At 53.6% G+C, this 11,178-nt stretch overlaps 1 protein-coding gene across 5 annotated transcripts in view; it reads left to right on the top strand.

The window, feature by feature from the left end:
- The first annotated feature begins 119 nt into the window (after nt 1–119).
- Nucleotides 120–11,178, top strand: part of WDR90 (WD repeat domain 90) — a 29,504-nt gene continuing 18,445 nt past the window's right edge. For all 5 annotated transcript variants that reach the window (XM_031595311.2, XM_031595310.2, XM_090151614.1 and 2 more), the window contains exons 1-18: nt 120–204; nt 763–854; nt 926–1,102; nt 1,296–1,434; nt 1,945–2,115; nt 3,054–3,177; nt 3,429–3,496; nt 4,212–4,321; nt 4,756–4,974; nt 5,521–5,583; nt 5,778–5,846; nt 6,132–6,242; nt 6,317–6,462; nt 6,857–6,914; nt 8,191–8,309; nt 8,743–8,904; nt 9,787–9,890; nt 10,878–10,994. In XM_031595311.2, coding sequence (XP_031451171.1) covers nt 195–204; nt 763–854; nt 926–1,102; nt 1,296–1,434; nt 1,945–2,115; nt 3,054–3,177; nt 3,429–3,496; nt 4,212–4,321; nt 4,756–4,974; nt 5,521–5,583; nt 5,778–5,846; nt 6,132–6,242; nt 6,317–6,462; nt 6,857–6,914; nt 8,191–8,309; nt 8,743–8,904; nt 9,787–9,890; nt 10,878–10,994 — 2,059 coding nt within the window. In that variant the 5' untranslated portion in view covers nt 120–194. The remainder of the gene's footprint in view (nt 205–762; nt 855–925; nt 1,103–1,295; nt 1,435–1,944; nt 2,116–3,053; nt 3,178–3,428; nt 3,497–4,211; nt 4,322–4,755; nt 4,975–5,520; nt 5,584–5,777; nt 5,847–6,131; nt 6,243–6,316; nt 6,463–6,856; nt 6,915–8,190; nt 8,310–8,742; nt 8,905–9,786; nt 9,891–10,877; nt 10,995–11,178) is intronic.

Genomic DNA, 11,178 nt, shown 5'->3' with positions numbered 1-11,178 from the left:
CCCCGTTACCGCGGGCTCACGGTCACACGTGGTTGCGCTGAAAGCTGCGGGAGCGCAGCGCCCCCTATCGGCCCGGAGGCCTCGCGGGGGGGCGGGGGGAAGGGGGCGGGCACCACGTGACGTGCTCCCGAAGTGGGCGTGGCTTCGCGGCGTGCGGGCGCGGATTGGCGGCGGACGCGCGGGACGGTTGAGCCATGGCGGCGGGTAGCGGCGGAGGGACGGGGCTGGGGGGGAACCGGGGGGCATTGGGACACCGTGGGGACGGGGGATGGGGACACTGGGATAGGGCTGGGGGATAGGGATGCTGGGATAGGGCTGGAGCAGCGTTGGGGACATAAATAGGCAGTGGGATTGGGAGGGGAATGGGGACACCCGGATGCGGTGGGATAAGGATGGATGGGAATGGGGACACGGTGGGACAGGGTTGGGGTGGAATGGGGACGCAGAGACACGCTGGGGGCTCTGGGACACATCGAGACGGGGCTGGAGGGGTGTGGGGACACCGGACACAGGGCTGGGGGGTACCAGGGGCAGTGGGATATGCTGGGATGGACGTAGGGTGGGGTGCTTGGGGGGCACTGGGACACACCGGGACAGGGCTGGGGAGCGTTGGGATGGGGCTGGAGGGGTTGGGATGGGGCTGGGGAGCACCCAGAGGATGCAGTGGGGGTGTTGACACAACGCTGGGGAGAAAGGGGGGGAGGTCACGATGATGTCCTGGTGTCCTGTGCGCTGTGTCCTCCACGCATCGCCTCCCCGCAGCGTGGCAGAGCCCCTACCTGAACGTCTTCAAGCATTTCCGTGTGGAGGAATGGAAGCGTTCCCACAAGGAAGGAGACGTCACCACCGTGATGGTAACGGAGGTACCAGGGTTGGCCCCTAGCTGGAGTGGGCAGCAGAACCCCATCACGCTGTGCTCCTGCAGGACAAGACGCTGAAGGGCACAGTGTACCGCATCCGGGGCTCCATCCCTGCCAGCAACTACCTGCAGCTGCCCCGCACTGGCTCCCAGTCTCTGGGGCTGTGTGGCCGTTATCTCTACCTGCTGTTCCGGCCCCTGCCCCGCAAATACTTCGTGGTGCACCTGGATGTGGTTACTGAGGTGTGTGGGGATGTGGGTTGGGTGTCCTGGGAGGACTGGGTCCTGGTTTAAGGAGGTGACGGAGCCCTGCGCTCCTTTGGGAGCTGCTGGGGCTGCTATCCAGTGCCTAACAGGGGCTGCAGGGAAGCTGGAGGGGGTTGTGAGGTCCCTCCCAAACCTGTAAGGTGAGTGATGTGCTCCCATCTGTCCCCAGGAGAACCAGGTGGTGCGCGTCTCCTTCTCCAACCTGTTCAAGGAGTTCAAATCCACGGCCACGTGGCTGCAGTTCCCCTTCATCTGTGGGGCAGCCAAGGGTTCGCTGCATGACAGCACAGCCAGGGCTTCCAGGCAAGGTAAGAGGTGGCCAAAGTGAATTATTAGAAAATCAATGGGGTTTGGAAGTGGAGTGATGTGGGTGCAGGAGATTTGAGGGGGAGCCCAGCATCCCTCCTGCAGCTCACAGCGGTGGGTGAGGTGAGTTTTCTTATCTCACATCTGTGCTAGTCCGAAGCAGAGAGGTTGAGCGTGGGGGAGATATTGAGCAGGCAATAGTTTTCACTTGAGGTGTGGAGTTGTTTGGGGCTTTTTCTTTTCTTTGTGGGCTGCAGAAGGACTCTGAGGAGCTGGGAGGTTGGAGCCTTAAGGGGTTTTGTGCACTGAGCAGGTGGCATTTCCATTGCTGCAGCCAGACTAACGCAGTGCAGCCCCAAACTGGCTGTGTGTGCTGGTGGGGGTGGAGGAGCAGAGTGGTGATGGGATGGATGGGGTACAGCTGTGCTGTGTGTGCCACCACCTCGTGTCTCCTGCTTTGCAAAGGCCGTGGCACAAAGTTTGCTGTACTTATTAAGGTTCTTTGTCTGCAGACCTGGTGGGAGCAGCCCCTGCCAACGCACGCTGGACCTGCCTGGTGCTTGACCTGCACTATGTGCTCTCCCTGTACCTGAGCCGGCGCTACAGCCACCTGAAGAGCATCAAGCTCTGCTCCAACCTGCTGGTAAAAAACGTCTGCACGAGCGACTTGCTGTTTGAGCCAGGTGCGGAGCTGAGACCCTGTGAGATTTCAATCAAGCCTGGTTTGTACCCCGACGTTCTAAAAGCTGCTTTTAGAGCCCTAAGTGTAGCACGGCCACTGCCTCTGGCTGAGCAGCTTGAATTCTTAGTCTGTGAGCATGGGAAGGTGTCTGTGGCAAACGCTGGGCTGCAGTGCAGCAGTGATAGGAAGCAGAAGGGACAAAGTGCTTGGTGAGATGTGGGCAGGTTCTGTGGGCAGTAGTGGATGCAGCCTCCTGACCTCTCTAGAGGAAAGTGTCATCTCATTTTCTAGGTGAAAAAGTAAACGAGTAGAAAAAAGTTAAATATCTTACCAAAGTTAGTAAAGAGCCTTACCAGACCTCAGGTCTCCCAGGGCTGTGCCCACAGACTCTGTTGTTGAGCTTTTCTATCTATGAAATCCAGATATCTTCCAGCACTCTTTCTTCATCCACCTGCTCCCTGTGGTAGTTACTCAGTTAAAACCTTCATTTCTGATTTGCTGGTTTGTGCTGGAGACCTGCCCAAACTCACTGGCCGGCTGGTAGGACTTAGAGGTGCTGGATGCAGTGAAAGGCTTCTGAGGTTTGTTATGTAGTGAAAGCTGTTGTGGAATTACAACTACACCAAGGAAGGAAGAGAAGAAAATCAGCACAGCCCCAAGCAAAAGCACACAGAAATACAAAAAATAGTAGAGATGAAGTGAATCCTGGCTCTGGGGGGTTTATAGCTTGATACCAGGGGTCTGTTCCTCTTCGGTTGTCTTTGAAAGTTGGGAGTTTCAGGGTACAAAGGTTCATTCATTGTTTGATATTACAGTGCTTCAGTTGTAGCCTTTATGTTTTCGCTGCTCCTAAAGAGGAGGAATTGTGTCCTGCTGGAGGCTGATTTCAGGCAGCTCCTTGCAGAGCCTCCTGTCACCTTCTGTCTCCTGTGCCACCAGGTGTGACGCTCTCTGAAGCCCGCCGTGCCAACCCAGCCTGCCAGGGAGCCACTCCAATGCCACGGGACATGGCCTTCCCAGTGCCCAAGGGAGGAAAATGGCACGACCATTACGACTACATCAGGTACTGACAGCACACAGCTTCAGAGCTCTGCTCCTGGGGACAGGTCTGCACGTGGTGTGGGCAGACAGGATGGGTAAAGCTGGCCAAGGAACGACAGATTTGCTCGGGGTGGGGCAAAAGGAAGAGTTTTATAGGAGGCAGCGAGCTCAACCTGCTCCTGAGAGAGGCTTCTGTGCCAGGTATAGGCTGTTGTGAGATCCTGCATGCCTGTGTGGAGTCCTGGTTACATGGTGCCTTCTGATTTTGCTCAGGTTCCCACCCGATGGCTCCAGTCTGCCATATGACTCCATCCAGAGGAGCTGCTCCAGTCCTGTAGCAGGTGGGATGGCTGGGACAGCAGGTGGGACAGCAGAGGGGACACACTGGCCCCGTGCATATGCTTAAATAGCATTTGTGGGGCTCAATCAGAGCTCTTTGCTGGGAGAGCTGCCAAAAGCTGAGACTGACATAGGTCAGCTGAAGTACCCGTGTTTGCTGGGAAATTAGATTAATTCTAAAGTAGCTGTGTGATGGGCTCCTTTTGTAGCTATTATTGAGAATTAAGAAAATAACCCTCAGTGAGTCTCCTGGGGTCAGAATCCTTTCCCTTCTCCCTCCCAGCTCAGGGCAGCAAATCCAAAGTGTGTTATGTCTGCTGTGTGTTTGCTGTAGTACTTTCAGTGAGTGGGGGAGCCAGATGGATTTTCCATTGCTATTCATCCCCATGCCTTTCTATACTCCAGCAGCAGCCGAGTGGTGTGGCTCTTTGCTTCCAGGGGAGGTTCGGGTTGGACATTAGGAACAAGTTTTTCTTAAAAAGAGTGGTGATGCAGTGGCACTGCTGCACCAGGGAGGTGGTGAGGTCAGCATCCCTGGAAGTGTTTCAGGACCACGGGGATGTGGCACTGAAGGATGTGGCTCGGTGGGCATAGTGGGGTGGGTTGGGGTTCAGCTTTGTGATCAAAGAGATCTTTTCCAACTTTAATGATTCTATGATCCTTCCCTGCAGTAGGTAGCTAACAGGGCAGAGCCCAGCCCTTTCCTCTGTCACCCAGGTGGCCACAATTCAGAGGAGGCCCTTGGCCAGCTGCACCAGCCGGTGACACTCACCAAAGCAGTTCGAGACCGGCTGTCCCTCATCCAGCAGATCACCAGTCCCAAAGCTGTAAGTGTGCCGTGGATGGAGGGTGTGACTCCTTTCTGCTTTTACAGGGAGTTTTTCCCACATCTTCTCTTTTAGTTTCTGTATTTAGAATGTAGAAGCTGCTGCTTGTCATTTGCAGCCTGATCTGGGCACGGTCTGTTGATTCAAAGCCCACAGTTAATAACTCAGTGGTTCACTCTGGCGTAGCACAGAGCAGAGAGGAGAAAAATGCCAATGACTCTGTAATCTTTAGACATCCATCTCAGCTGGGCAGCAGATACTTTTGTCTTCCAATTAAAGATAGGAAATGAAGACTGGAGGCTAAAGGGACTTGATGGGGTGTAGAGCCACTTGGGAGTGACACCTGTGTCCCCCTCTCTGCCCTTGCAGTGGGTGCTGGGAGGGCTGAGCCGTGCCCAAGGCTGAGCTGTGCTGGGGGCTTTGCTCTTTCCCAGATGCCACACCGGTGCCCTGCAGCTGCAGGAAGCATCCCTGAGGTTCACCTGGCAGCCCCAGAGGCCCTGCGTGTTGGAGAGCAGGAGGCAGAGGATGGGATGCTGCGTGGCATGGGGGACTCCGTGCGGTCCCTGGCTGTCAGTGATGGTGGCATCCATGTGTATGCACACCAGAGGAGCGAGCGAGCTGCCCATGCCACCCATGCAGGCTCAGAGGAGGTGAGTGAGCAAACAGAGGACACAGCAGCCCCAATTCCCATTGGTTGTGGTTCTCCTTACTGTTCCCCCCTTTTTGGAGGCTTTGATGGTGGGACACTTTGGTCAAGAGGAGAGGAGCTTTGCTGCCTGGAACACGAGCTTTTGCTTCTTATATTTGTCAGGGCTCCCTGTGAGCCATGTGTTCAGCCAACAGCACCAGGTTTTGCCAGACACCAATCTCTCCCCTGCACCTTGCTTCATCTGCCCAGACTGTGCTGAGCACGTGGGGCCCTGGGTACTCTCTCCAGACCTGCCCGTGTGCCCTGACACTGCTGTGGGGCTGGCATTGCTGGGGATGTCTCTGGACTCCCTAGGGACACAGTGGAGAGAACACAAGCTTCAGGCTGGAGTTTCAGTTAATGCTACGGAATGCTTTTGCTGGCATTATTTTTTTTTTTTTTTTGGTTGTCCATTCTTTTTCAACTCCTATCTACGTATCTTGAAAGGAAGATGCTGTGTTTGAATGCACTGACACTAAGGCATTTGTGCTATTACCCATCTGCACAGGGCGTGCACAGGAAGGGCCCAGGAGCAGATGCACCAGCCAGTGGGAGAGCCTCTCGCTGCAGGGTAAGGTGGTGTCCCTCTGCCTTCCAAATCCAACTTCTCCTGGGATGAATAAAAGCCGTCCCTTGGAAAGAAAGCAGAGCTGTCCCAGTGCCACACAAAGCCAAGAAATGGGGACGGAGGGGCTCAGCAGTCAGAGCACTGTGGCACAGCAGTGGGTGAGCTGCCATCATCCTCCTCTGACTTTTTTTTTCCAGAGCTTCTTACCAGATCCGATCCTGAAGCTGAGGAAGGTGATTGGCTTTGGAGGCTGCAGCACCAAGTGGGTCAGTACCTGGGTGGCTGTGTGAGCTTATTTGGAACCCCGTGCTGCTTTCTCAGAGGAGTAAAGAGCCGACAAGCAGCACGCTTCTGGAACATTTGTACTGGGGAAAATGACCCTGAGACAAATGGGCTGAGGCTGTGTTTGTGCATGACTATTCTACAGAGGCAGAAAATCAGAAATGATGGGAGCCATTTAGATCTCCTGGCTTCTACGTATTTAAGAGACGATTGTCTCCAACCTGGGGTCACTGTGACATCTCACCTGCCCTCTCGTTTCTCTCCTGCAGGCGCTGTGGACTCAAAACAACTCTGCAGTGGTGTACCCCTGCCACGCAGTGATAATAACCCTGCAGATTCAGACTGGTGAGCAGAGGTTCTTCACTGGGCACACGGATAAGGTAGACGTGGTTTCCTTCCAAAGGCACGCAGTCTCTCCCAGCTGCTCCCATCCCAGCTCTCTGATGTCCCACAGGTGTCAGCGTTGGCGTTCAATGGGAGCAGCACCCTGCTGGCCTCTGCACAAGAAGGTCCCCTGGGTGTGCTGCGCCTATGGGATTTCCCCAAAGGCAGCTGCCTGGCTGTGTTCCAAACCCACGTGCGGGCCGTGCTGTCTCTCAGGTACGTGCCAGCCCTGGAAGGGATGCATCCTCAGCTCCGGTGCAACCCAGAAAGCTTGTATTCCTCTCTGTGTTTTCTTTTCCAAATTTGAGCCCTATCTCCAGGCAGCCTCGGTATTTAGGACCTGTAATTGCAAATGGCAGGTGTTGCAGAATGGCAGCTTTTCCGTGCTATTGCTGTGTGATAAAGCAGGGGTGAATTACAGCCCTCCATCAGCCTGCATTTCTCAGCAGGCCTGCTGGCAGCTCTCCCAGCACAGCTGATCTGCTGGCAGCTCACCTCTCAGCACTCACTGTCTACCCGCATCCTGCACTTACCTGCTTTGATTCCCAGCTGAGATGCACTAGGGTTTGAGGTGCAGCCCCTCACCAGGTGTCCCCCCCTTTTCTTGCAGTTTTTCCCACAGTGGAGCCGTTCTCTGTGGCGTTGGAAAGGATCGACATGGCAAAACGGTGAGGAGTAGAATTTGGTTTTTTGGTGTTTTCCCTGCTGAGCAAGTGGTGTGAGAGGGCTGTGCCTTCAGATCCTATAGCTGCTGTGCAGGCAGAGCACTGCTATGGGCTCGCTAGCTTCCAGCTGACAGCCAGGCGTGGAGGATTCTCCTTTTGTCCTCTGGGGATCGCTGCAAACTAATGCACACCATTGCCTGGCTGAGGGACACGAGCTTGTGCAGCACCTTGTGCTGGAATGCCTGCAAGTGGGGGAGTGGGAATTGAAATGGGAGATTGGGCACTGTCTGAAACCCAAAATACATCTTTTGTAGCGTGGAGGGCGAGCAAACAGATGCTGGGTTTAATCCTTCCATTCTGGGCATTGCAGACATTGTGTGGTGGAAGGGTGCTGGGTGCTGAAGCTGCCACCCACTGATGTAGCTAGAGGATGACGCAGATCCCACACGTAGTAGTCAAAAATAAAGCTGTTTTTTGGGGCTTTATCAGTGCAACTGTTTTCACCCAACAATCCCTTATTGGCAGCTCCCAGCAATTAGCTGTGCCACTGCTGACTGCCTGCAGAAAGAAAACAAACAGCCACAGGATTGCTCCAGCTTTATCCCAGCATAAAGCAGTGCTCCACAGCCGAGCTGGGGGGCTGCACATGGGCTGCTCAGGAGCACTGCTGGGGTGATGCTGCAGGCTGTGCTGGGTCCAGCCTAACTGTTTGCTGAGAGCAGAGCGTTTGGTCACCTGCCTGTCCTCACTGGTCATCCCTTTGGCTTTGGGTGATCTCTGTCCATCCCCATGCTTGGAGACCTGCAGGGGCCACTCCGTGAGATGGAGAGGCTCTGAGCATACCCTGAGACCCACAGGCTTTGCCACATGACTTGGCACCATAGGAAAGCAACACTGGAGCTGAGCGGCATGCTACAAGAAGGAGGGCAGCAGGCTTGCTATTTCCAGCTCTCATAGAACATCTCAGCCATACTGCAGCTTTTCCAACTCAGAAAGCAGAGTTTGTGTATTTTCTTTCCCAAATTTGAGCCCCAGTGCCAGGTAGCCCCAGATTTAAGACCTGTAATTGCAGTTGCCAAGCAAACACACTGCAGTGAAGCTTTGCTGAGCTGCTTGGACTGTCCTGAGCCCTCTGCATGAGAAGATTTTTCCCTCCTTCAGTTTTCTTACCAGCTCCAGAGCAGTCCCCAGGCTGTGCAGCTGTTCTGCTCTGCTGAAAAACTCTTCCTCTGCCAAGGTTTCCATATTTCAGCTGCTCTGCTGTGCTGTCTCCCTTCAGATGGTGGTCGTGTGGAACACTGCCCAGGTGACCCGTGGTGGAGAGGTGCTGGTGCTGGCCAAAGCGCACACGGATGTGGACATCCAGACCTTGAAGATTGCTTTTTTTGATGACACCAGGTGGGGTGCAAAGAAAACATGTGGGCAGAACCAGTTTGGGCATGGCTGTGGAGCATTCAAGGTGCTGCAGCCATTTAAAGGGAGCTTGTGAACCAGATGGAGAGCGACTTTTTATGTGGTCTCGTAGTGATAGGATAAGAGGGGAGGGTTTTAAACTAAAAGTGAGGAGAATTGGGTTAGATATTAGGAGGGAATTCTTTACTCAGAAGGCAGTGAGGTGCTGGCACTGCCACCTAGAGCTGTGGGTGCCCATCCTTGGAGATGCCTATAGTCACAGATGGGCAACTGAGCTGAGGGAGGCGCAGCCCACAGCATGGAATCAGTTGGGCTGTGAGGTCCCTTCCAACCCAACCGTGCTGTGCTTCCACGATTTGGGCTTGCAGGAGCAAGATTTGGTCCTTTTCCATTCCTTACCCCATCTCTCTTGTGACAGGATGGTGTCGTGCGGCCGGGACAGCGTGAGGCTGTGGCGAGTGCGGAACGGAGCGCTGCGCTCCTGTCCTGTCAACCTGGGCGAGTACCACGCGCTGGAGTTCACTGACCTGGCCTTTGAGGAAGGGCACTCAGCTGCACGTGAGCCCGACGACCGCACGCTGTAAGATTGCATCCTCCTCATGTCCACTGTGCCTGGGTTCCCTTGGAGCTGTGGGAGTTTCTGCCCTCCTCAGCAAGCTCTGCTTCCCCAAAGAGCTTCAGAATGCAAGCAGTGAGTCGTCGCACTTGCCACGTGGATGTGTTGCCACGTGCAGTGACCTGAGGCTCGTGGTTTGCTTTCTGTTGGCGGTGGCAGTGGTGCGGTGCAAATCTTCTAAGATACAAACAGATCACTTCTTTTGTTTTAATGCTGTTTTAATCATCAGAGCAGACCTCTGCTGCTATCACACGCGGCTCCAAGCAGACCAGGCTGTGCCCCTGCCCTCCCTGAGGGCTGTGTCACAGGCTGAGGGTTCTCACTGAAGTCTGTGCTGAGCTTTCGGCTTGTTTTCTGATTGGTATTTTAAAGGGGCAGGAGATGATAAAATAGGAAGCTGTGACTGACAGATTGGATATCAGGTTGGATGTTTAGGAACAATTTCTCAGACAGAATGGGGATGCAGTGGCACTACTGCCCATGGAAGTGGGGGAGTCGCCATCCCTGGAGGTGTTCCAGAACCATGGGGATGTGGCACTGAGGGATGTGAGCAATGGGGATGGGTTGGGGTTAAACCTGGTGATCTTAGAGATGTTTTCCAACCTTAACGACTCCTCTCTTGCCATCTTGGCTTGTGGGATAGCACATGGAAAGGCCCTTAAATCACCCTAGCATGAAATCGTTTTCCATCTTAACAGGTTATTGTGTGCTTCCCTTCTAAACCTGCATTGTTACTATAGGACTTGTGCACATTAATGTCCCGTAAACCTGGATTTTTACTATGGCACATCCACACGGTTCCTCTTAACCCTGAGGAACTGGAGCACGTGTCTTCCTCCTTTCCAGTTTTGTCTGCAGCAGGAGTGGCCACGTCCTGGAGGTGGACTACAAGAACGTCTGTGTGCGGAGTGCGCGGCGGCTGCTGCCTGCACAGCTGCAGGATGGGGCAGGTAGGTGGGCAGGGGCATCATAGATCCGACCCCTGGTAGCATAAAGCAGCTGTCTGCCTGCTACTAAACCTTGTTTGGGGTTGATTAGGTCATTGCTAGCTAGCTGTTTTCCCCTCAAGCACTGCAAATAGCGCAGCAAAGCGTCGTCCTAAGAAAGAATTTGAGCGTTTTCAATGCTGATTGCACTTTCAGAGAAACATTGCTTTTAGAAACATGAAACGGGGGTCTTAATTTGCTGATGAGAATCTTAATGTGGTGATGTGAAAAAGCGAAGCGGATCAATGAAAGGATGAATTTAGGGTTTTTTTTTTCATTACTCGGCCTGTGTGAAGTGTTTGGGGAAATCTTTGATGCTGTATTCTAAATAGTACAGCTTTCAGCTCATCCATTAATTTGAACAGCAGGAAGAATTCACTTTCAAGTGTCACTGCTCTGCTATCTCAAGACTTGGTGCATGTTTTGCTTTGGCAAATGGAGCTAATTAACCTAGAGCTGCCTCTTTGGGAAGCACAGAACTCTAGTTCCTGTTTTGTGGGTGAGAACACAGCCCAGAGATGAAGTGATGTCCCTGGGTATCTCAGTGGCAGCAGTGTTGGCTGCTTTTGGTTCTGTGACCATAGACTACATACTGGCATCTAAACTTCAGCTGCTTTCATCACCTCTACCTGTCAGACACTGCAGAGAGGATTTGAGACACAGGGATGGAAGTTTTGTATCTCAGACACTTCACCTTGCCATGCAATCCTTTGCAAGCCAAAAGTATGGCAGGGTTTAAAAAGTGGCTTTTCTGTGTCTGGCAAGAGTAAACAGAGCTGTGCTGATGGTAAGAAGTGCTGGAAGATGACAGGGTGACTGGGACCTTTCAGAGGTGCAGTCCTTCACAGTGGGATTTCTGGCTGCTGGTGCAGCTCTTGGATAGGAGAATCCTCTGTTTGAGTTTTCATGTTTCTATCAGTATACATCTAAGTGCTGTTATTGGTTTTCCAGGCCCTGGGATTGCTATAAACAGTATCAGCATCTCCTCAACCCTTTGTGCCACGGGCTCAGCAGACGGCTACCTGCGGCTGTGGCCACTGGACTTCTCAGCTGTTGTCCTTGAAGCAGGTGAGCAGAGCAGGGAGCAGTCCTTCCCACCTCCACAGTGCATCAGCCTGCTGCTGGGAAGCAAAGCCTCTGCTCTGATGTCTCCTAAAGTAACTCTTGTGAAAGGGGGCGTTCTTTCTGCCTGCTGTCACTGGGGGTGACTGTCTTGGAAGTATTTTACTTGAGTGACTGTTTATTCCTGCTC

The sequence above is a fragment of the Phasianus colchicus genome, chromosome 16 (assembly GCF_987193195.1).
Source record: "Phasianus colchicus chromosome 16, bPhaCol1.hap1.1, whole genome shotgun sequence".
Lineage (NCBI taxonomy): Eukaryota > Metazoa > Chordata > Aves > Galliformes > Phasianidae > Phasianus > Phasianus colchicus.
This window is presented reverse-complemented; position numbering and strand designations above follow the sequence as displayed.